Source organism: Branchiostoma floridae, chromosome 8 (genome assembly GCF_000003815.2).
Source record: "Branchiostoma floridae strain S238N-H82 chromosome 8, Bfl_VNyyK, whole genome shotgun sequence".
Taxonomy (NCBI): domain Eukaryota; kingdom Metazoa; phylum Chordata; class Leptocardii; order Amphioxiformes; family Branchiostomatidae; genus Branchiostoma; species Branchiostoma floridae.
In genome coordinates, this window is record NC_049986.1 from 13,688,598 (window position 1) to 13,715,846 (window position 27,249).

At 39.0% G+C, this 27,249-nt stretch overlaps 1 protein-coding gene across 1 annotated transcript in view; it reads left to right on the forward strand.

Moving 5' to 3' along the window:
* The first annotated feature begins 1,125 nt into the window (after positions 1–1,125).
* Positions 1,126–27,249, forward strand: part of LOC118421785 (collagen alpha-1(I) chain-like) — a 38,468-nt gene continuing 12,344 nt past the window's right edge. The window contains exons 1-34 of the mRNA XM_035829287.1: positions 1,126–1,443; positions 3,049–3,159; positions 5,813–5,878; positions 7,535–7,585; positions 7,941–7,988; positions 9,039–9,095; positions 9,728–9,793; positions 13,879–14,937; positions 15,885–15,932; positions 16,735–16,788; positions 17,901–17,954; positions 18,112–18,219; positions 18,612–18,665; positions 18,843–18,896; positions 19,206–19,250; positions 19,567–19,620; positions 20,013–20,057; positions 20,398–20,451; positions 21,108–21,152; positions 21,502–21,555; positions 21,991–22,035; positions 22,319–22,372; positions 23,125–23,169; positions 23,301–23,354; positions 23,901–24,008; positions 24,331–24,384; positions 24,631–24,684; positions 24,983–25,027; positions 25,414–25,467; positions 25,713–25,757; positions 26,063–26,116; positions 26,453–26,506; positions 26,771–26,824; positions 26,960–27,013. Of these exons, the coding sequence (XP_035685180.1) occupies positions 1,405–1,443; positions 3,049–3,159; positions 5,813–5,878; positions 7,535–7,585; positions 7,941–7,988; positions 9,039–9,095; positions 9,728–9,793; positions 13,879–14,937; positions 15,885–15,932; positions 16,735–16,788; positions 17,901–17,954; positions 18,112–18,219; positions 18,612–18,665; positions 18,843–18,896; positions 19,206–19,250; positions 19,567–19,620; positions 20,013–20,057; positions 20,398–20,451; positions 21,108–21,152; positions 21,502–21,555; positions 21,991–22,035; positions 22,319–22,372; positions 23,125–23,169; positions 23,301–23,354; positions 23,901–24,008; positions 24,331–24,384; positions 24,631–24,684; positions 24,983–25,027; positions 25,414–25,467; positions 25,713–25,757; positions 26,063–26,116; positions 26,453–26,506; positions 26,771–26,824; positions 26,960–27,013 (2,940 nt within the window). The 5' untranslated portion in view covers positions 1,126–1,404. The remainder of the gene's footprint in view (positions 1,444–3,048; positions 3,160–5,812; positions 5,879–7,534; positions 7,586–7,940; positions 7,989–9,038; positions 9,096–9,727; positions 9,794–13,878; positions 14,938–15,884; positions 15,933–16,734; positions 16,789–17,900; positions 17,955–18,111; positions 18,220–18,611; positions 18,666–18,842; positions 18,897–19,205; positions 19,251–19,566; positions 19,621–20,012; positions 20,058–20,397; positions 20,452–21,107; positions 21,153–21,501; positions 21,556–21,990; positions 22,036–22,318; positions 22,373–23,124; positions 23,170–23,300; positions 23,355–23,900; positions 24,009–24,330; positions 24,385–24,630; positions 24,685–24,982; positions 25,028–25,413; positions 25,468–25,712; positions 25,758–26,062; positions 26,117–26,452; positions 26,507–26,770; positions 26,825–26,959; positions 27,014–27,249) is intronic.

Consider the following 27,249-nt stretch of genomic DNA (forward strand, 5'->3'; position numbering starts at 1 on the left):
ATAGAAGGCACCCAGGACACCTTTTGCCCAATAATAATCTGAAGCTTAGACACAGGGATCGTTTCCAAGAATTTAAATGAAACATGAAAAAGCTTGAAGGTAACAGTCATTTTGAATGGGTTTATTTTTAGCTGAACGACCTACTTACTGCAATGGACAAAATGAATTCAGGGTGGTCTGCCATTGGTTCAGAGACATGCAGTGTATATAAATGACAAGAACTACTGGCACAGAATTCTGTGCCAGTGATTCTTGTCATTTGAATGCACTTCCATCTAGGACCAGGTTTGTTAAAAAATACTGCAATCTACCAGAGTGCATGATTTGGAAGGCATCTAGAAACAAACAGACAGAAGTAATTGAGTTTATCCAGCTAATTAGTCCCAGTGTTACCAGTGATACCTGATAAGTCTGTAGTAAAAGCCTGAGTTAGTCCAGGGCTCTAACCCCCTGAAACAGAAAACTTTATAAACCCCTCATGTTATGTTTGGAAGGAGCAAAAGTCAAAATCATAAAGTTGCCCCTCTTGCCTCAAAGTTCAAAAGTCAGCCCTAAATACCTCACTCCCACAGAGCTCCTGTGGAGGAGTGAGAGTACCACTGAACACCAGATACCTCCTAAGTCTAAGAGGCGCTAGCAAGCATTGGTGTACTTTTTTGCTGTGTTGGGGAAAAAGGAGTTCTCTTTCTCAGCCTTTTGGCTGCTGTTTTTGATGGAAGTAACGAAACCCTCAGTTCAAACCCCTGCTGTCAGCCACTTGTACCTCTTCAGGTTCCAACAATACAAAAAGCTTCCAACACCCCAGGACTTTGGTCCCCCTGTCACATGTAGGAGCCAAGAGGACCACTGCTACCTTAAATCACAATCCGTTGCCATGGTTACGGACTTGCACCAGCATCACTTTCCTGCATTACAGTACCGTCCAAGGGTACTATGCTGTGCCAGGATATGCTTGTCAGTACCTTTATACTTTGAGAGCAAACCTTTTTGTAACTCACAAATGATGGTTTAATCATAACCACCTTGAGACTCCAACAGTGTAATTTTGAGGGAGATGAATGACAAACTGCTGGCCCCTCCTCACTTTCTCCAGCAGATGTCCACAATTAAGGCCTGCATCATTAACATAATAGAACCCACCAGAAAAGATTGGGCCTTTCTGATGTCAACATACAGCAACAGAGGGCATACGTATATCCTGAATTGCCATAGCAACTATCCTAAACATCGCCTAGTTGACAAGCAGGTTTTGGTATTGTTTTTCTGGCTGGGAGTCAAGTCTGAAAAGGTGGAGCAGCTGAACCAGGGAGGGAAAGATTGAAGGCCTCTCAAGTCACTTCTCATGGGACAATCAGGTCCCCCACCTCCCCACTTTTACTAGTTGTGTTGTGCGACTGTTGGATTATGGCGTGGTTGAAGCGGTGGATAATTCTGGTTTTCTATGTGAGTACTTCCAACCTGTTCTATCTTCTGTAAGTAGTGTGGTATGTGCCATGTGGAAATCTGGATAAGCTGGAGACTTTGAAGTATGGGTGGTTGGTTCTGGTGTTGGGTTTTAGAGCTAGGACTTTGATATCTGAGTAATTTGCTCATGCCAAAGTGGATAAGGATGACCCACATGTCCAGAACTCTATGTTAACTAAGTAAGCGTGCCAGTTTGATATAGATGCTCTACTGCTATAAAGATCACAAATAAAAGCATCCTTCAAAGCATAGAAAAGACAGACTTTGTTGAGGCGTGGGACACACAGCAGGCTAATCTGCATTAAAAGTCCTTGTATTGCAGGGCTAATACAATACAGCTGGTGATATAAGGTGCTGTCAATGTGAGCAGCCATGTAATGGGGACGGGTCAGTGTGGGAACAATGAGTAGAGTGTAGCCCATTCCGTGACTACACTTTCAGTGTCATGCATTCTTCACATTAAATCTCCTCTGTTATAAAAAGGAGGCAGCTATCTTGTGCAGTTGGTATTCTACAATAACTTGTGGTTAGTAGTTCAAGGCTCTTTTGGAACTTCTGGTTACATAGACTTTGAATGCCAACATTTTTCAAATTTTCCACATTGTCCTTCAACTGGAATTCTAGCGTCCAGGCTCCACATTGCTTTGAAAAATGTGTTTGTGATGATCAGCAGGTACATATATAATGTTACATGTTGTACATTGTGAAACATTTTCTTAACTGAAAAAAAGCTGTGTCATACACACATATTCTTGTATTGAAGTGTAATGTATGGCAAATATTTAATGGAGCTAGGAAAATCACTGGTAAAAACTCTTGTAACACTAACAGTATTTGACTTTTGTCAGATTTCACTGAAGGGAGTCTTGTAACTTCAGTTTAAAACATGATGTTGAAAGTAAGTGAAAGTAACAAAGGTAGTCCCTAGTGCGAGGCTATCATGTTCCAAGATGTGTCTGCCCCTATTAACAGTAATGATTGACAGATGCTGGTACCCCCTCCCAGGGACTGTCACACACCCCAAACTAGCATTACCATACACGGGAAACAGGTGGTTGGAATTTGGGATGGTCCATTGATGATGGTTGGGACAAGGCAGACACTTCGTCCCCATTCTTGTCATAGAGTCAATTTCTTTCTTCTTGATCTGTTTGTTTACTATCTCAGTAATGGAACAACTCAGTTGAGGCTGTTCAACATGTGGCTCAAGCCACAGCTTCACCCTTGGTACTGTCTGCACAAGATTATAATGGGCATTGCAAGAGAAGGATTTTGATTGCAAAGACAGTGTTTCAATTCAACTCTGTTCAAGTAGAAAACAGACAATCAAGGCATATTTGTCATTGTTGTGTCAAGTGGGTGATTAGGAAATTGTTCTATGTGGCCAATTTAGAAGGGCCCTAATTAGTGGGCTGTAATCCGTACCCACATGACTGTGTAAAGCCCATTTCTGTGTGAGGTCATTCAGGTTCCAAACTACCATACATTTTCAAGCCTTTAAATCCTTTGAACCATGCTGACATACAATATACAATTTCTGTTCAGGTAATTAACATTTCTTGTGATGTTTTTTTTTCCTTTCAGGGCTCCATACAGCAGCTGATGATTTTTGACGACCCCCTCGTCGGAGCTGTCCAGTGTTCAGTCTTCTCCCAGAACTGCAAACAGAATCCTACGCTGTCTCAAAATGAACTGGTGGGATTTGTATTTCCTTCTCTCTTTGAAATGTTTTGTTGCATAAATACTCTAATGTTTCTATGGTAGAAAGCTGGCACAAAGTACCAGGCATGAGGTTGACATGGTTGGCTTCAACCTACAGTTAAGTGCCAATTATAGAGTTAATGATATTCAACAGGAAAACAATTGGTAGTCCAGGTTGCAGTCCAGATACAGCTTAGGTGGAATTAGTTGATTTATTATGAGATATAGGAGTTTTCTTTTATACAACCAGTTACTTTAATATAGGAGTTTTCTTTTATACAACCAGTTACTTTAATCTCACCGTAGCTGACATTTCGATGCCTGTCAGACATCTTCCTCAGAGCTTCTAACTGGAGTTTTGCTTATCACTGCTTTCTCTTGTCTGACAGGCATCCAAACGTCCTATGTCCTATGATCTACTAACCTGATGAAATTATTTTCGGTAGCTGGTTATGACTTATCATGGATTATGGAAGAAATAAGGATGGCCTAATGCACAGACAGCCCTTATTGTTCCAATACCTCTATGTTACTGGGTTAGGATTAGGTTGTAGGGTCCAAGGGGTGTTGGAACATAGGGGTGTTGGAACATAGGGGTGTTGGAACATAGGGGTATTGGAACATAGGGGTATTGGAACATAGGGTTGTTGGGACACAAGGGATGTAACTGAACAGGCCTCGAAATACTTTTTTCAGCCAGGTTGCACAGGCGGCAACCTGAATCAAAAACCAACTTGCGCCATCAGCATTTCAGGTTGCGCCACTTCCAAGTTGTTACTTTCTCTGAATTAGCTAATTATCCATTATCTGTAAAAACAGTTCATTTCAGTCGAAGAATTATAGCAAAAAAAAAAATGCAGGGCAAATTAAGCGCACTTTTCTCAATAAACAACATCCATTTATCGATGTTTTGAAAATAAATACTGCAACAAAAATAATATCTCAATGAACCGTGAAAAAATCGCAACCTCCGTTGAACAGTGCTGACCGTGCGCCCCTCCCCAGTATAGTCATCGCCATACTAGCTGTTGTTTTTCCCGCATTCCACCAACAGTATTGTCCCAAACAAGCAAGAAAAAGCTCCAATATAAGCCTATATAATGTACTTATCATCAAGGATGTTAGGCAGTCGATGAGTTTTCATAAACATTGTCAAAGTTTCACGCTTTGCTGCGTGATTTTCCCCGCGAACACAGCGTTGGGACATCAGATATTCTACCAATAGCAGCGCCCAGGCTACGTAACGCCGAAATGGCCAATGGAGTATGACTCTCGCGATTCGCGAGATGTGAGTTAGTGCAAGATTGCGCGAGAATTAAAATGGCGGCTCCATGGAGGCCGAAATCGGCAAATTTTGAACTTTGAGCGAAGTTCCTGGCGGAAAATTAGGGCTTACCAAAGGCATACATCCCAAAAACAGGGCGCAGATTTTCTGATATTTTTTGCTAAAGGGTCTGTAACTTAAGGATCGTTTTGTTTACCAAAAAAATCTAGTTGCACGCGGCGCAACCTGACTTTCTGAACAACTTGCGCACAGAGAAAACTACTTGCGCGGCAGGGGTGCGCAAGTGGTTAATTCGAGCCCTGCTGAAAAAACAGGCCTCCATTTGTGTATCCAGTTTTATGGTTTGTATGTTTAACCTTAAGTGTCACTCAGATTGATCGTTATTGTGGGCACAACCTTGAAATGCAACTTCCAGGGGACCCTGGCCTGGATTCAGTCAGACACATGTAACATGTAACGTTATATGTGGATGTATTTGTTGGTAATGAATGTTACATTGCTTAATGCAAATCATTGACCATTTTAAAATCAAGCAATAAGAATTGTTTCCTTCAACAGTATCCATTACATGTTCATAATGTACCCTTAACCTTTAGCAGCTGGAAATTAGTCTACACATGATAAGACTTGTTTTGACAATGAGAGCTGTGGTCTGCATCTATATATCTGCAATGGACATGTGTGCCTAAATCTATGGTCCAAATTATCCTCACTGTCAAAACTCATAATAATATTTTTTGGGGGTTGACAAGGGGTAGGAGGTACATGTAGTTGCTGTCACTGACATATTAATATGTTGTCCAGCGTTCTTGTGGAGAGCTGAAAGCTAGCTAGAAAATCATCATTTTCGCAAAAATGCAGACTGTCTTCCCTAAATTCTCATAGGTTCATGGCAGTTCTAAGCTCTGATTGGCTCCTGATAGAAGAAGAACAAAGAAGACAAAAGAACAAACCAGCTAAACAATTGTGTATTCCCCATAGGGGAAAACATTAGATATTTACCACAGTTTTGTAACAATTAGTTCCAAAGATGAAGGCTTAGATCGCTGTCTTCCTGAAGGAATGGTTTGGATTAAGGCACCAGAGAAGTTATGGCATCTAGCATACCACAGAAAGATTATTCAAGTGCATATGTCAAACAGATGGTTGAGCATACTGACAGGAGCATTCTGGAAAGTTCTCACAATTTTTGTAATGTAGACTTTACTGTGAAGAAAAGAACATTTTTATGCAGGCAAGTTTAGAGATATGTTGCAATACAGAAAAGGATGTCAGAAGAAGATTTGTAACCACCAGTTTTGCATAACCTCCTTCTATAATCCTTCCTGCTCTTGACCTTTTTTACTTTTTATGCCTCTACAGGATATAGAAACAACAAACAACAGAATATCTGGTAGCACAGAAAGAAGACCCAGAAAAAAGACAAAGGTAACAGGTGTCTCTTGTCTAACTAACCTCATCAAATTATGTCTATCTCTCTGGTTTATCAAAGTAGAAAAACAGATGTAGACATTTGGCAGTGACCATAGTGGCCAGTGACCACATCCTGGCCTTGTACTGTCAAATAGGGTAAGCAAACGAAACTTGAACATGTCACAGCTGACAGTCAAGTCATGCTGCAATTGTGTACTACACTAACTCTTACAGTAACAGTTATATTACTTCAATGAAGTACACATGTGAGAGCAGAGAGGGAAAGGGTTCATGATCAGGCACATTTATTCATCTTCAGGGTCTTCCCTACACATAATCTTAATCTTATGGATGATAATTTTGGATGCATTGATTTTTACCTCGTCAGCAATCAATACATGACAGTGCTGATGTCCTGTTGCAAATTGAAGCCTAAGTCGTTAAATAGCCAGTTAAGGGCATATTCTAAATTTTTTCAAACAATATAGCATGAAGGTCCTCTCTGTCTTTTCAGTTCAGGTATTTTGGTCATTAAAGGCTTTTATTCCTGAAATTATGTTTGTATGGCACTCTTTAGGACTCCTTTAAGTTTGTATGTCCTTAAGTATGAGTTAATATGAAGCAGCATTTGATGGTAATTCTTCATCATAATCAGTGAACCAGATCTGGGGTTAGTCAGTGATTCATCACACTCATTCCAGAAAACACATTGCAACATGCACATAACACAAGGCAGCTTTGGAAAAACACCCCTGGCCTTCTTTAATCTGTTTCAATATCAAATTTTATTGCTCTAAGGTTTACTAGCTAATCTATACCATTGCTAGTTCTTGATAAGGTACGGAAGTGGGAAAACTTGTGATGACCATCTGCTTTTTACAACTGAGAATAAGGATAAACTGGAGTGACTTTTCACTCTATGCTTATCGGGGTCAAAGGGAGTGCAAAGCTCTAGAAAGTTCTGCATGGTGGTTACAAATCATGCCCCCTCCCACAGTCTGTATGGTTGGTCAGGCAAGTAATATTACTGGAGTCTTAACTAAGTACCTTGAAAGCAACTACATACCGGCCTTACAAGTTTCACTATTTGGAGTCAGGACGGACTCTTTTGGAGTTGGTAATTTCAACAATTGGTAAAAAAAGCACAAGTGATAATAAGAAAGTTGTACAAGAAAGTTGAAGGAACAAACAGAAAGAAATCACTTCACAAGGATATGATTAACATACTTTTCATTTGACCCACTTGGCAGATGCCACCTGTTGTCGTCTTTTGCCAGATGTCCACATTTTTCTGTCCTCTGCCAATCATGTCAACATCTTCTCTTCTTAAACTTTGCCAAGCAGGACCAGGGTTGGACAAGTTTTCTAAAATTCACTTTGTCCTATCTGACGAGTACATAAAAAATTTACTTGCCATAACCAACTTTTCACTTGCCCAAAATTTAAATGACATTTTCTATGCATTTTCACTTTCAGCGATGGAATTCTCAAGTTAAATTACTTGTACTAATTTTTAAACAATGTTGTAATGGCAAGCTTGTATTGCTGTAATTGTACACACCTACGCAATTCAGGCTTATGTGCCCTGCCAAGTGGTATTTTAATAAAGTTCAAAGTTCAAAGTAATACAGCATGTATCTGACCATGTTATCTTGTTCTCTTGTTGACCAGGTGAAAGCTGACTACAATTTTATCTCAGGTGCTTCTGCTGCCCAAAGATTGGTAAGATGAACATTTTTTATATATCTTTATTAGGCATTATACATTTTCCACTGTGCAGCAAAAACAACCATTTAACATTGATTAGTCTGCATGAACAATTGTATGCATGGAATGTTGAAGTAGAGGACAATACTTCCATTGTACAGATTTGTTTGTGAATTATACATGACTTTGTACATTGTATATGTTACAATCTGGTAGTATTACATAGCATTTTCTACTTTTGATACTCATCTGCATTTTTCAATCCTGTTGACATTTTGTAGTTTTGGCTCCCACATTTTGTAGTTTTGGTTCCTACATTTTGTAGTTTTGGTTCCTACATTCCATTTCATATCTGTTTCCCTATGTGCAGCCAGCTGCTAACTCCAAGCTCTCATCCCTCATACTGAAAAATATCACGGTAGGTAGAAAATCTAGCTTCACTACATTCCAAGACCTTAGTTTGTATTTTAGCTGCTCCATGAGTCAGTTGTAGAATGATGTGCTTTTGAATACATAATACATTTGTTTCATGATAAGACTATACAGTCAATGTATTTGAATGTGGAATGCATCTTGTCTTGATGTACTTGTTGTTACAGTGTAATTTCATGAAAACCCTTTTTTATCTATTATCTTCTGCAATATCATCAGTCTATGATTCAGGTAGAATTATTGCTAAATAAGGTTTTAAAAGTGGCTCGAGTAGACAAAGCAGGCCTTAGTACCCTCCTTACATAAATTCTTGGGGTCCCCCCCCCCCCATTCAAAATATGCATGCAAATAAATTCAAAATGACCGCATCTCCCTTGGTCAAATGCCTTTCTTGCTCTTTAAACTTAACTTATTAACTACAACAACATCAAAAGTGTTGCCATTTGGTAAAAAGTGATTCATGGTCACCTTTGCCATCTTTATGAGGTACGGAGAAAGTAATATCACAGTAGTTAATGTATGTCAGACCATGCTTTCGGCTGTGAAAATATGAAGTTGTAAATTACCAACTGTGGTGGTCAAAACAGATTCAGTTATGCTCTTCCTGTGCCTAATAATCAGTAGACTCTTGCTTTATATGTGACACATTTTCCAACTTGGAATTTGAAAACAATTTACATAATTGTGGTTCAATTTTCCGACATAGCAACTGTCATAGTAGAAAATTTACAACTTCAATAATGTTTGAAGGGTGCAAATAAAAGCAGGAACAGGGACATGTAAAACTAAGGGCACTGTAGTTAAGGGTTGGAGTTAAACTGTGCTAAGTCGTGCTTCGTTTTCTAATTAGATCCCTCAATAACATAATTCGATTTTCTGACATAGCGACATGTAGTAGAAAATTTACAACTTCAGTCAAGAGTGCAAATAGAAACAGGGACATATAAATTAAGGGGACTGTAGTGATGGGTCGCAGTTAAAGTGTGCTAAGTCGTGCTTCGTTCACATTCTAATTAGATCCTTCGTGATCCACCAGGCCCAGGGGCAGTCCGAGCCAGGCTTAACGTACAGCGCAGCTCAACAAGCCGGACATGTGAGTAGCCTGCAGCAGCCAGCACGTCATGTATGCATCATTTGCTAGATATTTCAAGTTTTCTAGTTTGCAAACAAACATGTAGTTGCCGCAAGACATATACAGGGACCCACATGATTTGCAGGATATTTCAAGTTTCCTGTAACTCTAGTCTACCTCTAGACATATGAGGTCCCACATGGTTTGCTAGATACATCAAAATGTCCATGCCTCTGGTCTTCCAAGTTCCAACCCAGTTGCCCTCAGACATGTGAGGACCTGTCTAATCCTATGATCAACAGAAGTGGCTGTTGCAGTACATCTCTGTGCCAGAATTTTGTTTCAAAAAGAGATTTTCCTGTCTGACAAAACAATATAATGCCAACCAAGTGAGCATTTCCTACAAATGATAAGGGTTTTTCGTTGGTAGCCTTACTTTCTACATGAATGACACTTACAGTTTGTGAATGTGTAGATGTCACTTAGCAACAGCCAGTCTCAGCTGCATTCAAAGTCTGAAAAATTCAATGTTCAATCTTAGCTACTAGCACTTAATCACAAGGCTGGAACTGGTGGTTTTGTAAATGATAGACACATCAATTGTTCTTCTTTATCGTCCTAATTTGAATTTTGGCATATTCATTCTTCTACAGGATGTGAAGTCAAATCTTGTAATAAAAGAGATAGGAGAAATTGTTGGAGACCCAGTTGGATCTGAGGTAGGTTCGTTCACCTTAAAGTTTAATATCAGAGTAAGAGACAGTCTAGATGCTAGCAAGCCACCTGTTAGCAGATACAGTAAATTAGAGTTACCATCTTTGGCCAGGCATGCAGGAATATCTTTTCCATTGCATATGATAAATTGAGAAAACAACAAAATGTTGTTGCAGTACTTACAATGTATTAACATAATTCATTGCATTTGTTGAGGCTATTGCCATGCCTAAGATTGTATTTTATAGAGGTGCTTCTGAAATCTTTTAACCTCAAAGTTTGACCTTAAACTTAAGGTGAGTTTATGTGGTCCTGTGAGTTTTATCAGCAAACAAAAGCTGTGATGTTACTCTTCCGTTGTTACATACAGCTGTTGTTCTGAAGTTAAGCTCCAAAGCTTCCTTCTGTCTAAGTGGTATTTAAATTTGACTCCTGTTCCTTGTAACTTCTTAGAATTTAAGCCATGCTTGTATTGAATGGTAATGTTTACAGTAAGTCAGCATGGAAAACTGTATCTAATCTTTATCCTTAGCAAGTTAGGCCTTTTCTTGGTAGGCATGATTAGTGTTGTTCAATGCCTGTGTCAGATTGTCTGGGTTGACCATGTTTTGGTTCAGGAGCTTTGATGCCTGTGAAAAATTGGCTGGGCTGACCCCATCCCAGGCACCCAATAACACACACATGCAACAGATAACAACAAGTTCAAAGGCAAATTCAAAATGTCTCAGTTTCAATCAGGCAGATAAGAAAGTTACCGGTTGAAGGTACCTTGACTTACAGTTTAGATAATGCAGGGAGAAATGTGTAAAGGGTTCCATGCTAAGAACTAATTGCCGCAAATACCCTTGTCAGGTGTTCAGTCTGTGGTACATTATAGATAGTTTTAAGGTACAGCTGATACTATAAAAAGTTCCAAATAATTAGCTTCCTTTTACCATATGTGTAGCTTATTTTCATTGTGGCTGCCCTTACGTGTATAAATTATTTTGTTTGTACTCACATGCAGGTAAATGTTTTTCAAAGGAGTCATACCTGTAAGTTTAGTGACATGTCTAACAAGAAAGGAGTCAGTAATGGGGGCTTGTTACAGAGCTGTAAAATGTATTGTTTAGGTCACACCAATGAATTGTCTAGTTTAATGGTTCTTCGACAATATAAAGTAACAATTAAGCAAGTGGTCAACATGAAAACAGATTTGCATCCAGGATGAAAGCTTGCACCTCAAGATTCATTCCCTGAAACTGTGTTTTCAAGTTAATACTTCAATTTAGTACCTATACTGTTAAAAATCTGAGACCCAACAAATAAAAGTAGTGTGGCCTTAGTTGGCCTTAGTTTTATGTGTGCCTCTTAAAGACTCTTATGTTACAACCAAGCCTTCCCTTTGGGTAGTGAGTGCACATAGAAGGAAGTTATTTCAGTAAGATGAGAAACTTTGAAGGCATTTTATATCACTACTGACAGTCAGGGTAGTTCTTGACTACAACCTCATCACAAAATGGCAAAGAGAGCGTATTGTTGTGAAACCTACAGCCTTCCGGAGTAAGTAATAATCTAGTGAGAGGGCAATTAAGGTGGACAGGTCTGTCACGCAGGAATGCAAGACGAATGGGGAAGGTAATTCCGCAAATGATGGGTCAGGATCACAAGGATATTGTCATTTCCAACTTATCAATTTGACTCTTAAGACCACTAAATTTTACAGGGTACAGATAATATGACTTGAGTTATGATCTTCAATACAAATGTATTAGCTATTACAAATTTGGAATTAGATTGTTAGGTTTTATCTTCAGGGCAATTCAATTTTTGTAATCAGTCAAAGTAGATGAATCAGTAGCACAGAGCAGTACAAAGGTGTAGTTCCACCCTATGCTGTTCCAATTAAACTTTGAAAATGGTGTGCTGATCTGTCTATAATATTTTTCCCCAAGTTTACATTGTGTTAAATTTGTGTTTTGCAAAAGTTGTCTCCAGAAATAATTTGGCATTCAGGGATTTCTTTACTGAGATTGATTCATATAACAAGGAAACTTAATAAGTTAGCAGAACAGGTGATTTTCTACAAACATCAATGGACTCCAAGGGGGCATAACATCTTACTTAAGTGCAAATCTTGAGCCATTGAAGAGATCCACATCCTAATTGATTGTAAAATTTTGAAGAACTTACCAAGTCAGAAGATGTCAGACTGATTCAACATAGATACAGATCCATCTAGAACAAGCCTTTGTCTGGGACCAAAGTCATGACTAGTAAATAAATTGTTGTTAAGGGCCTGAGGGGTTCTAACATATCTGTCGTTAATGACATTTGATAGAGGGTCATCATGGGTAAGTCCTGTCTCCTAGACAATGTCATGGAGGTTAAGGTGTTCCAGGACTATGCCTGCAGGGTTTGCGGCCTTTTCTTTACTCAAAAGTAAAAGGATGTTGGAAAAAGTTGTCTTAAGCAGTTGAAGCTGTGTTCTGAAGGCACTTGTTTAACATTCACAGGTATGGATGACAACTCTTTACTACCATACTGTCCATGAAATGTCCATGCACACTTCCAACAACCGCATGTACACTTGGTTACTTTCTTGTGCCTCACTTTTTTCCAATGACTAAAACGCAAGATATTACAAGTTTGTCAAAATGTAGGGAAGGACAAAATTGGAAAATTGTCTTCAAAAAGGCTTGCATGATCAAAGTTCAAGTTCACTTACCGCAAATCTCTATAACTGTAGCTAAGGGTGGTGATTCCCTTGGGGCATACATTAAATCCAACACAGATGAAGTAGGGACGGTCAGAGAAAAATGACTGTATCAGTTACATAGTCAAGATCGGGTCAACTAATTCATAATAGAGCGGATTATTGAAGCTCTGTCTGGTCCAGAACGACACAAGGTCAATTCTCAAGGTCATTGTGTTGACCAGGGAACCGTAAACCTGAGCCGGATGTCATCCTTCTAAAATGGTTCTTGGCAAAGCTTCGTGCAACGATGCCAGAGAATTGTTTATCCGTGTTCCTGCCCTGCTGTATGACGTACATGTACTTATGCGTAGGTGTCTTCTACATGTTCCTTATCTATGGATTATGGTGAATGTCTGCATGTCTTGCATGCTATAAGTGCTATTCCAATGCATGTGATGAATGCTAATTGGCCAGCGAACTGAACAACATTTCATCCTGTGTCGGGCTTTGAAGGTGTTGCTAAGATACTAAGGAGTATTTTGATTTGAGTCATTGCCAGATACAGTGTAGATCAAATCACGAGGTCAGAAAGATGTGAATTTTGTCGGCAGATAAAGTCCTGTTGTGTACCTGTAATGCTTTAATTGAGCTAATGGTTTAGCATATACGCTCCTCAATTGTTGGTCTGGAATTAGGTATATAGAGATCTTCTGTTGCTGATTTTTTCTGTAAGATTACAAGGTCCTTTTTTTGCTTGATGTTTTGTTTTCTTCCTAGATCTTAATCTTAATCTTACTCTTACTCTCCCTGTGATTTCTCTATTGTTAAGTTTGGATCTCCTGACATTATATATGTGATGATAAATGACATGAATATATTTCATCATTGTCATAATTGATTGGGGAAATATGTCTATCACCTTCTTCAGTCCTGTAGTATCAAATGTTTATAGAATGATCTTTTGGTAGTAACTTTTAAGGCACTATGTACTGGCTCTGACCTGATGTTCATATGTCTTGATTTAGACCTGTGAGTAGAACTTTGTGATCATTCCTTTTGATTCTAGACTGACCATGTGTTTACATAGCACAGAGCTCAGGTCAGTTTCCAGATAGCTCCCTCCGGGCATCCAACTTAAAAGTCACGCTTTAGTCAGGGATCATGTAATCATTCCCATGTGATGATAATTTTTCAAAGTTAAGTTCTAACCTTTCTTTAATGAAACAATTTATTGTAGGTCAACATCTGCAGGTAATGATAAGATTTCTTAATGTTCTTTGATACACTAATTGAATAAGATGTTCATTTCTAAATGTCCAAGTGGCAAGTTTAAAATTTTTGCAGGCATGAATTTTCCAGAACATTTACTGATGTTAATTGTGTATTTTATAACTTGAAATTTTCTCTTTCAAGTCCCCAGGATGGGAGCTTCAGCAGAACTACACACTGGATTCAAACACGACGTCAGGTGACGCCCCCGATGGAGCGCTCTACAGCCTTCTAAACCAAACAACACGAAACTTAATCACAAGGACTCGCAACGGTACCGCGAGCCAACCAGGTAGTATTCCGTCTGTTACCTTTGAAACTAACCCTGGCGTAGAGGAGGGAGTAGGTGTGTTTGAAGAAGGGGAGCCGACAGACGGTCGCGTCTCAATTGTCGAGGAGCAAGTAGCACCGCCTAGCTTTCCAGCCGGCCAGGTTGACTTGGATCCTGGGAATGGAGACAGTGTTCTCTTGGTTGGAGAGGGAGAGGGTGTTCTATCGGTTGGCAGTTTCCCAGCTGGCGAGGTACCAGTAGTTGATGAGACCGTTGTATCTGCTGTAGAAGTAGGATCAAATGGCAGTGTCATAGAGAGCAGTATTCCCTTTACTCCAGGTGAGGTAGCGCAGCCGCAGTCTCCTTCAGTTGTCACGGGCGGCGCCTCCAGCGAACCGGTGGACATCGACGGCGGATTCAGAATCTTACAGAACGGAACCATTGTCGGATACGGTTACGTAGAACCCAATGGTTTTCTGTTGGAGCCGAACGGAAGCCGAGCCATCGGACCAGACGGGAACCCCATCTCAATACCATACGAAGGACCAGACGGGAATCCCATTTCCGTACCAATCGCAGGCCCAGACGGAAGGCCCATCAGACCAGAGGAGTATCCGATGGTCATCGGACCGGATGGAGGCCCGGTTCTTGGTCCGGATGGTTTCCCTCTCATAAATCCAGTAGAACCATCAGATCCACTAGGTCCAGATGGATATCCAGTTCCCGTTGGACCGGACGCCTCTTTGGTTGGTCCGGACGGTTATCCTTTATACCCCCCGACACAGGTTGGCGTTCCCCCCGTGGTTCCTAACTTTCACGAAGGCATGCCCGCTCCCGGCGCTCATGGGTACGGAGGCAGAGAAATCCCACCAGGGTTTGTGGCACCAGGCCCAGGAGCAGGGCCCAGGATCCCGCCTGGAGCAGGGCCAGGGGTGAGTAGCATTGTAATACAAGAATGAAGTTATAGGGGTGTCCAATAAGTTCTCAGCCTCGCCCAAACACAACTCAATATTTTTGGGACAGTTATTAAGTATGAGGCCAGGAGTGAGTGGCATTGTAAAATAAGATTGAAGTTATAAGGGTGTCCAATAAGTTCTCAGCCTCACCCAGACACAAGGGCACAACTCAATATTTTTGGGACAGTTATTACATGTAAGTATGAGTGATCAGTGGGATTGTAAGGTTAGATTGAACAAGATGTCCGATATCGGGGTGTTCAATAAGTTCTCAGTGTCACCCTGACACAAAGGGCCAAGCTCAATATTTTTAAGACAGTCATGAGGTAGGCAGACTTTTATGGATGTCCACCAAAACTCAATAAATTGGCATTATTACTTTGCAGGTTGCCATTTTGAAAGTCGGTAATGTAAGTTGAGAGGGAAGGAAAAACAACCAACAATTGAGCTGCAACTTGAGGCATTTTTTTCTAACCTCTTACCTACTGATTTTTTAAAGGAGGTAGCCTGCAATGTAATGACCACATGAGTTTGGTTAACATTCATAAAATGCTTCATAGTTCATATTCATGCCCAAATCTAAATTATGCTCATTGCATCATGAGCCTGAGAAATTATTTTAACAGCCCACAAACATGTGAAAAGGGGGAAAGTTGCATATGATTAAAAGAAAGTAATTTGACAAAAAATGTGCACAGTGGATCTGAAAAAAAATGATATAATTTCAGGACATATTACACGTTACATTAACTTAACCTGCCATAACATGCTCTGTCAGAATTTTTTCTAATCGATGATAGACTGCAAATGAGATCAACTGAACAAGTATAGATTAAATTGATATTTCTAACAAGGGTGTACTACAACATTTTCACACACAAGTAGATGTGCTTGGCTAACACTATGATCCCTTGACCTTGCAGATGACCAGGGAAGAGTACATTGCACTGTTGGAGGGAAGCTGGGTACCGGTCAGTTGGATTTCTACCATATTTATCTATTACAATAATTGTGTCAATACGGTCAAGGAAATTAAAACATGATAATGAAAATAGTTCTTTTGCCAGATTGTATTTACTGACAGAATGTTTTGTATTCGCATATGTTCGATGTACAAAATGATGAACAGAATGACTTGCTACATGTATATGTTAAACTTCTGTGGTCCCTAAAACACTTACCCTGTGCTGAGTGTGAATTACATGACATGGTACAATCATACAATAGTCCGCTAAATACTAATAGGTATATTAGAGTTTGTCTTGCAGATGATGATACTACATGTAGCAGTGATTTCAGCCAGGAGCATGATTCTTGTAGTATTGTTTCTGTTTAAATTTTCATTTCATCCACAAGTTAACTTGATAACCAAAGCACGCATCAAGATTAACGTAAGAGTTACGAAGACTTTGTTAATGATCTGTATGTGTATCTTTAATCAAAGTCATCTGTTTTATCACCTGTAACAACAACATCCTTACATCCCCCTCTCCTCAAGAAGAGTTGATTGCTGAGCAACTGCTGAATGTTTAAAGAGTTGACAGATCAATTAATGAATTTCACAGATAAAGAACAATTTGTATTTTTTGTCTTGTAAAGAATACTTTTACATCTTGTACCTCCCAATGCATTATGGAAGTCAAGGATCATACAAATCCAATTTTGGGTGCTGTACAATAGCTCAGCAATCTTCATCTAGCAGAAAAGATGGCTATTTGAGAGTTGCATTGTTGCAAAGTTTCTGACCATCTTGTTTGTTTCCTTGATGTATAGGGACCAAGGGGGATGCCAGGAGAACCAGGACCACAAGGGCTGAGAGGAGTCAGGGTAAGATGACATAACAACAACCTGCTGTCAATAGGAGGGCTCAGATCCTGTCTGACCCCAGGCACCCAGATTGTTGTTATCTTCAGTTGGTAATATGCCAGTCTGAGAGTAGAAACATGGGGATCAACAATACAATTTGGCCCTTTTCCAACATGACCCAGCCAACTGGGCCAAACACAGCCAGGGTTTGGGCTAGGGTTAGGGCATTTGGCTGAGTTGACCAGGGTGTTGGTCATGGACAGAGTTCAACTTGGTAAAAAGACATCCAGAACTTGATTTGGAATTTCCATCCCCTTCCCATACTTGTATTTTGTTTGGTTGTTTGGTCACTGATGTCACATTACCAACTTCATTTTGTTCCTCTCGAAAAGTGAATTTATTATTTATGATAACGATAATGTTATTAAGGTTTCAGGGTTGGCTAAATTGGCATTTTGACTTTCCATTGTTTTCTCATTAATGAATTAAGAAAGAATGGAACTGTAACGAATTTTGATAGATCGGAATGAAAGAATTCTAAATCTGATTTCTTTGGGCCATATGGATGACGTAATCAGGTTTTATTGCCCCTAATATTATTTTTTTCTATGAGAAAATACAAGACTTTGGTACATACCACTGCAATGAAACTATGTTTTTCATGTGCATAATGATGAAGGCTACAAGCTCTTGTTTGCTCCAATCGATATCTGCTAATGATCTGTAGTTATTAGAAAATAATTGTTTTCATCTAATTAAAAAAATCATTTTCTAATAATTACAGATCATTAGCAGATATCGATTGGAGCAAACAAGAGCTTGTAGTCTTCATCATTATGCACATGAAAAACATAGTTTCATTGCAGTGGTATGTACCAAAGTGCTGTATTATCCCATAGAAAAAATAATATTTGGGGGCAATAAAACCTGATTACGTCATCCATATGGCCCAAAAAAATCAGATTTAGAATTCTTTCATGCCGTTCTATCAATATTCGTTACAGTTCCATGCTTTCTTAATTCATTAATGAGAAAACAATGGAAAGTCAAAATGCCAATTTAGCCAACCCTGAAACCTTAATAGTCCCTATGTAGTAGACTACACTGATATGTAATTTTTGCTCACTCAACAGGGTCCTCGAGGACAGCGTGGCAGGCAGGGAGAAAGGGGACCGCCTGGACCTCCGGTGGGTTTTAGATCAACATGATTCAACCTTTCAGACATCTGCTTGAACAACTTGTCCAACAGAATGCTGTCTCAAAACTTTCCCATGTGACATATTGGTTTATTTCTTTATTTTCACGAATTATTGATTGATTACTATATCTGAATGTGATGTGTAGGGCGAACAGGGTATGATGGGTGCTGCTGGCATCATGGGAAGACCAGGAAGGAAAGGACCTGCTGGCAAGCGTGGGATACCTGGCGAACCGGGAGAAAGAGGGCAAGAGGTAGCTACATGTATATATAGGCAACATCAGCGTGTGCATGATTGATGCTGGCATGGCCCATTTGATCTTGGCTGACCGGTACCATGGATCTGTATCCCTCAAACTGTGGGCACAGGCCTGCTCAGAGCTGCATCATATTTTACATGTCAGAAGGACTTGCTTGGTGTTGTTAGTATGCAACTTAATGCATTTAGCCCCAAGGGGGCATGAATATGCAATAAACGTCATTGTAATTGTCATTCTCTTTGATAATATAGAGGTTATTATAAAGTAATGATTTCCTCTCAAGAGTGCACAAAGTAAAGTCTGGAAGATTCTAACTGATTGTTTTAGATTCAAAACTCTGTAAGGCCAGGTCTAGATCAAACTAAACATTATGTCTTTGTCCATAGGGTAAGGATGGGGACCGTGGAAACATGGGACTGCCTGGAATGCCAGGGAACCAGGTATGTGCCAGTAAAGAGATAGGGAAAACTAAACACGGAAGTTGCTAAAATCTTAAGTAACTTGAAAAGGGAGTTTACACAAAGATTGACAAACGGACAGTATTGTTCCGATGCATACTGTATTGTTTTGAAATTTTATATTGTTGTGATTGTCTCATAGAACAATCTCTGTTTCAGGGTTTTAATGGAAAGCCAGGGAGACCAGGAATGACAGGGCCTCCTGGGCTCAAGGTGAGATTTTAAACACAAATAAGCTCTGAATTCTTCCCTGCCTTGCCTGTGATCAGAGTGCTGTGTCTATGCTGTTTTGTAGTTTATGATAAATCAACTCTGTTTCACAGCTCATCTTTTCACATTGTGATCATTTTCTTCTGTCCTTCAGATTTACCATATTGGTCACATTGTACATATGGTGTTTTGAGAAACAGTTTTTTACTTGTTGAAATGTGATGCTTTTCTTTGATAGATTTTGGGTGCAGTTGTTATCTCCTTCTGGTCTGCTATATGATATGTATGATATCTCTCTGTTACCACCTTAAGGGGGACAAAGGTGACCCAGGGATGGATGGACCAATGGGGCCACCGGTAAGGAAGTAGCTTGTACTTCTGCATTATCATCTTATCTCGTCCAGTATCATGGCTTTTGAATGAGTCCTTCTTTACGTAACAAAACAGTAACACTTCGTCAAGCAAAGCGATAAGTTCCGGAAATGATCAGATGATTCAGATAGCATCTGTTATCTTTTGTTTGTGACTTAGATGTGGCAGACAGCAGATAATAGCTGATATGAAACAAAGTGGATGCTGTCTGACACATCTATGTGTTGTTGGAGTAAGCTTTTATTGTGTATCTTGACACCTGGATGTGTAACCTTCATCAGTGTTTTCATGTTCCACCCAGGGTGAGCCAGGTGATCAGGGGGAAAGAGGACCATGGGGACCAGAAGGACCTCCAGTAAGAAAACTTGTTGGTTTAAATGGACAAAGCCACCACTGTTACTTTGACCTCTGACCTCCAGTCACAATTATCTTTACCACATTTGATTATGTTTAATTTCTGTATCCTTTCTGTTTCTTTATGTTCATTTCATTACATTTGATTTGCTGCATTGTTGTATAAGTTTTAAATTTCATTATTTGTACTTAAATGGACTCCAGGAAAAATAGTGTTACAGCATTATGTATGCATTAAAAGAGATCTGAAGAAAACAAACAAGTAATTTAGCTTTTTTAGATGGGAGGAAAGTAATAGCCCATTGCTACAGGTCATTAAACACCGGGTTTTATCTCATAGCATGACATCCATCATTAAGACTACAGTAACTGATTTTCCCTGTTCTTATGCAGGGTGTCGCTGGCCAACAAGGTTTACCAGGTCCAGCTGGACCGGGGGTAAGCATCATTTTATCATCACAAGGCTGGGGTTAGCAGATGGAGCGATGTCAACAACACCATCAGAGACTAAAATGCCAATATGTCTTACTTGGGGATGACGTGATTGAACTTAAGTGCACATAGATACCACCTACTTGTGTTTTAAAAACGCATGGAAAATTGGAAATCTTTGACAGGAAGGTCTACTTACTTGAGTTAATACATTGTGTTAATCTAATGGTTGGGAAGACATTATGTTAATCTAATGGTTGGGAAAGTGACATTGCAGTCACTGTAGAACTGATAGACAATGTATCAAACTTGCAAATAAACCTTGTTTTATGATATCCACATGTAGGGTCCAAGAGGGCATACTGGATCACCTGGCAAAGATGGGAAGAAAGGACCAAAGGTTTGGATATGTATTTCTTTCTACAATTTGTGCTGTTGTAACTCAAAGAGTTTTTGTATGCCCTGCTTTAAATGTGCTCGGGAGGTGTATGGTAGTTAACCTATATGTGAATAACAATGGAAGGCATTTCAGCACCTGCAATGTGTATTAAGCCCAGGCTGCAAAATGATAACAAGGGGTTGCCAAGCATTCACTTTATCTGGCGTGTAATTTTGCTGCTATTTTAGGCAGGTTGGTTGATTCTTTGTCAAGGGAAGGATTTTCAGCACCAAGGAGATGGAATATTCTAATTTGAAATTGTCTAATTTTAACCTGTTCATTCATTCATTTATTTGTGCTTTTTTTTCCAAATTTCTTGTATTTTTGTAGTGAGATGTGGTATCAGTTGACATAATATCAATATGAATCATTAGTTGATAATTGTTAACTGATAATTGTTATCATTTAGTATAATTATTATTACTTGATTTGTCAAATCTGTACTAATCTAAGAATCAGCTGTCAAGTTAGATAAGGGAAGATTTTTAACAAGACATTATGACCTCAGATCTACCCCAAGTATGTTTTATTGTACATTAATTACTACATGCAAATAAACAAAATTAGATAAAACATCAAAACGTGACTCATTGTTTTATCCCTTTGTTGTCCCACAGGGAGACAAAGGTCCTGCTGGTCTACAAGGCATTCGAGGAAGAACAGTAAGTGCGGTGGTCCTCATCATTGTTTCATTGTTTCTATGATATATGTAATGTGCTTTTTCTTCACCACCGAGTATTGAAATGTTCCTAAGCTATGATGACAGTGGAAGTATGGGTCTAAAGCCATGATCTCTGGGATATGAACAATCAGGAATTTGGCATTAATTTTTTTCTTGTAGAAGGTAAAAGAAAATACCTTGAATTGCAAGGAGGAGTATTTAAATTTTTTATAGTATATTGAGACTATTTGTTGTTTGAAACAAAGTAAAGACAGAAAAACTAGTTATATTGGACTTCTTAAAATGGGACTATGCTGATCGTAGTTCCCCTGTTTCAATATTCCCTAAAGGGTGCACAAGGAGGGCCGGGGAGGAGTGGACCAAGAGGCATCATAGGCAAGGCGGTAATTACTTAATGTGTATCCAAATGTCTTGCATGAAACCTGCACTCACATGTTGATGTGTATTTTATTGTAGATTCTAGAAGAAATACTAACTTCCTGTCTGTGTTTGAGGTGCATGTAGTATGTAGTGTGATGTGACAATATTATTAATTCAGCTGTTTACGTTTGGATTATAATTAACTCTGTCTTGCTTCAGATCATTTGAGAAGAAAAGTTTTCTTTGTCTTAATTAGCAGAGGATAGATTATGGTATGGATTAGATTGTAAAATGTAGAAACTACTGAAGCCTTGATAACATTTGATGAGTGGATTTATAATGTACTAGTCCCTGTTCTGTCTTCAATCTTTGCAACAGTAGCCTAAATTATTGAAATTCTACAATACATATTATGTACATGTACAGATATTCAAATCGCTAATCTTCTGTTCTTCTAGGGTATTCCTGGACATCCCGGTCTAAAAGGAGACCAAGGAGAAAGAGTAAGATTGATTACTTTGTTTGTATGTCATGATACCTCCCTGAAAATTGATAAAAGAATTACATGACGAAGTTTGTGACAGATTTCTTACTTCGGTGTAGTAAAAGCTTGTGTTCAAAATATATTGTAACTAAGCTCTTGATCTAACGGTATCTAGTGAAGAAAAAAAAACTGCATCTATCCCTATATTCATCACAAAGTAGAGTCTGATTAGAAAAGTTTCCCATGACACAGGTTGAGGTATGATAATATCCTCATGTGGGCAAACATTTCCTGTTATCCAGGGACCAGAGGGGCCAATTGGACATAGAGGCCCTGCAGGCAAAATTGGACAAAAGGTAGGAAGAGAAACAAGCAATAAAAGTCATCATTTTTTTTAGTTCAAAACTGAATACATGTATGCATATGATAAAATGTTAGCAGACCTATCTGATGTGGGTTGTATGAATCATTGAATGGCAACTACACTCTGCTCGGGAGGTGTATGATTGGTTACCTATATGTACATAACAATGGAAGGCATTTCAGCACCTGAAATTTGTGAACCAGTCCACCCATTTCTTCACTTATTTCAAACTACAGCAATAGTGCAATATTTATCATTTATGAAAATATTGTTAGTAAAACATATTTGTATTGCAGAAACTGTGGTCACAGTGATTTTCAATGACCTGCTTCTAGAAATTTGACAATAGAAACATCTGTTATATCCAGGCTGCAATATGATTACATGGAGTTGCCAGGTGTTCACTTTATCTGGCGTGTAGTTTCACTGCTATTTTAGGCAGGTTGGTTGATTCTTTGTCAAGGGAAGGTTTTTCAGCACCAAGGAGATGGAATGTTCTAATTTGAAATTGAAGATTCTAATTTTAGCCTTTTCACTCATTTATTTACTTGTGTACTAAAATCTGACTGTTTGTTGTATGAGTCATAAAATGGCAGCTACACTCTAGAAGGAAGTCAGAATGACAAACCAATGAGATTGGGATTAGGCTGATTGAGTGTTTTAGCTTTCATTGTTGGACTAATAAATCTTCCATACAAAGTTCTGACTATGATACATGTAGGTAATGAAACTTTTCTGTTCCAGGGAGCTTCAGGAAGACCAGGCAAGAACGGAAAGCCGGGAGATCCAGTAAGTATGATAGTAGATTAAGTGTAGTGAATGTACTCGAGACAGTAGGGCAAAAATGGTTCTTGCTTTGACTCAGCTGTTATTAACCTCAAATTCATTGATAAATGTACATCCATGTTCTTTTTCCATAGGGCTTTATGGGCTTTCCAGGCTTCAAGGGCAATGCTGGCCCAAAGGGAGACAAGGTAACAATTTTTAGTGTGTACAGAGTATTAGTACTTACATGTAGATGCTATCTGAAACATCTGACCATTTACAGAACTTGTCCAACTGCTTACTAATTACTAATTGCTAACTTTTATTTGGAGCATTATCTGAATGCCTACCTTGTATCTGTATCTGTATCTATATAGCCGGTATAACCGCCCTTCGGTGTAACACACCAGCTTCGCAGGCACGCGGCGCGGCAGCAGCTGGTTATATTACACCGAAGGACCCGACATGATAATATGACTGTTTCTAGCATACCTCGGCCATTGCAATGGGTATTCTTACAAAATCAATCATAGTAAGCAAGATCTTAAAGTTCTCATTTTATAGCTGTAACCTTGCAATAAGTACCAGGGTGACTGTTAAAGTTATAGTGTTTTCTTTCAGGTACATTCACCATATTCTTACCAAACCTTTCTATAATGTATGTTATTACTATGGTGCATGTACCTTATTCTATAACCCCATGACATTGTCTATGGTACATGTACATAACCATAGCATGATTCTATCCGACCCAGGGAGCCATAGGACCCGATGGGAAGCCTGGCCCTCCAGGCTATGAGGGAGAAGTTGGGGAGGCAGGCCTGACTGGTGCTCACGGAGAGATCGGTCTGAAGGGAGATCCCGTAGGTCGCAATTTCTGGGGTTTTGACACATTTGTGATCATTGCCAAGAATCAAAGGTCTTACTAGACGGACCACCATTAACAATGATAAAGAATTACATGGCATTGTAGTTGTACAATTCTGTTTGTATGAAGAAAACATTTTTTGAACAAATATGATGCTAGTCAGTCTGTAAAAATTTAAAATTGACTCATACTGTTACAAATAATTGTGATGTATAAGATACATGTAGTTGATGCATTTTTATGCTGTTGTACTACATGTGCATTGTAGGTAATAAACTTGTATACTTGTTGCAGTACCTGTTACTTTTGCATTGCAGGGTCAACAAGGAACACCGGGTATTCCAGGGAACGTTGGTAGGCCAGGCGCAAAGGTATGTTCACTGTCTTTCAAACAATGGAATTTTAGCTAGATAAACAGTGGATGATAAGACATATTACATGTAGTACATGTATATGTACTGTGCTATGATGTCTACTGTAAATGCCATGCATGGAATGATTTGAATACATTTTGACTAGAATAGTAGGGAAGATAGATAATCTGTACATTGTCAAAGTGGGGATGCAATACACTCCCTAGTCTAACTTGAAAATCATATCTGAATTTTTAATTTCAGGGTAAAGAAGGTGGTAGAGGACCCCGTGGACCCAGAGGTCTCCCAGGAAAGAAGGTACATTTCACATTCTTCATATTACATGTATGGTAGATACCAGATGATACACAAGTCTAGTATTGTGAGGAATCTTTTACTAAGAGCATTTTGAATACATTTGTAGGTATCCACATGTAAAATATTACTGTACCGGTATTGAATATAAGTTTTGAGTGCATTTGTTGTTTAAAAGATTTGCTAGTAAGGAGATAAAGATTTGATAGTCATAGCAGTCTTTTTGCTCCTTTGCCATCATTTTAATCTTTTGTCAAGTTGTTGCTGTTAGACATCGTGTTTCTGTTGTTTCATTTTGCAGGGGTCAGATGGCATGATGGGACATGAAGGTCGTCCTGGTCCAAGGGTAAGATGAATAGGGTCCCTTAATAGCCTTCGTGTAAAGGGTTTTGGATCAATCTGACAACTGATCAAAAAGTCAAGCAACCAATTAGCAATCTATTGAATTGTGAAGGATTTTTAAAGTTGTCAACCCCAAGAATAATGTTGATGTTTTGATATGGGCATGACACAAGTGTGTTTATTTAAAGTGTATGTCAGTCTTGTGCCAACGTTCTGCATCTTTGTTGGAGATAAAGGCAGCTCCTCTCACCCCTCAGCTGCTTACGTAGACTTTTTAGCCCTTCATGGTCACCAGGCATGGCCCATGCCTGGTGGTTCATTGGACAGTAAGCTCTCTCCATTTAGTAGCTGGGTGAAATAACTTTGATGATGAACTTACTATATTTTCAGGGCCCTCCTGGACCCAGGGGAGGTGAGGGAGGACCAGGGCTGCCTGGTCCAAAGGTTGAGTATCTTTTCTTTTTTTGCAACATGCAGTTTGTATAAACTATACTAAATGATTTTTACTGGAGTGTTATATGTTTTATATATATTTTGCAGCACATCCAATGATTTCATAGCTATTCAATGTAGCATTTTGTCCATCTCCTATTTCTTGGGTTTCAGATCTTTAAAGGTGTTAAGAAAATAATACTTATATCTGCTTTTTTTTGTGTTAACATTCTTGTTTCTTTGACATTATGACAAAGGGTCAACAAGGACCCCCTGGCCCACCTGGAGAGGGAGGACTGAAGGTACATATATACTGAACTACATCGGATTCCACTATTCTCTAAACATGTTACTATTATAGGAACTAACATTTTATGTGGAACTACATGGCAGGATATATGTAGATCATCTTTATTGTGCTTTGAAAGGTAATAAAAATAATCCTTAGAAATAAGGTCAGGTACAGGTAGTAGTTTGAAAATGAGTGACTGAAAAACCTCCATCAAGCCATTTTCTAAAGGGCTCTGTCTCTCACCATGTATTTTGTGCAAAGTTTATCTTCCCATTAAATGTTACAGATTTCTAACTTCAAACATGTTTGTCTCAGGGAGAGCCAGGAGAAAGAGGAGATGATGGCCCTGAGGGTCAGGTTGGAGGCGTTGTAAGTTTTCCCTCATATCTTACAAATAAGTAGAGAGTTCCACATAATATTATCATGTTCTTTCTTCTGATGTAGAACTATGACAAATAACTATAGGGTAATCATTACACAGTAATCATAATGTTAGCATTTGATGTTTGTGGTAACAACAAGCAGCACAATTCGTCATGTACTAGGAAAATTAGAAAGAATATTATGTTTCAGCAGCTGCTGTTTTTTATCCATTTACCCTAACATGCAATGCTTTTATGCTAATTTGGATGTGGAATTTTTTTATGCAATAGGCAAATAGTAAGTGTCTAACTCTGCTTAATAATGTGGCATATGTTCTGACAGGGTCCACATGGTAAAGATGGCAAGTATGGTCCAAGAGGACCCCCAGGGCCTGTGGTGAGTAGGGATCAGAACTTTTTTTTTCTTTATTACTGAACACTAAGCTTAAACAGTCTGCTGTGGTTTTGTAGAACCCAAAAGGATTTTTATTACAATAATTCAGACTTGAGTCTAAGTAAAAGTGAGTACCATGATGTACATAGATGATATATTAGGCAATACAATACATCATATATGTACCATAATAAGTCTATACTAAGTCTATATCTTTTGTTGATACATGTAGTTTATGATCAATAATGTCTAAAATGATGTTCTTAGGGCTTTCCTGGTAGATTGGGCCCTCCAGGTCTACCAGGGCCAAGGGGACCTATTGTGAGTATTTTTTGCCTTTTTAATCTATTACTACAACTATATATGATTTTGCAATATTTTGTTATATTGAATTGACTGGCTTTGTTTTCCAAGCTAAACCCATTTTTGTCAAATAAATGGCTTGAATTTTTGCAGGGTATTCCAGGCTGGCCAGGGGAGATCGGCAAGATGGGACCACAAGGTCCTACTGTAAGTTTCACTTTTCTACAAAATAAGTAGTTTAGGTAAAGAAAGGGGTTTTGCTTTTTGCAAATATAAACAAGAGAAGAAGAAAAAAGACATGTTTCTGCATGTGCAACAGTTATGTAGACTGTATATGGTCATGTCTTTTGTTTTGCTCCTTGGTGCTGAAATGCCATCAAGTGGTATCTGTGAGAATAAAATTCTTGTCATTGAGCCTGATATGGCCGGAATGGTATATGTCG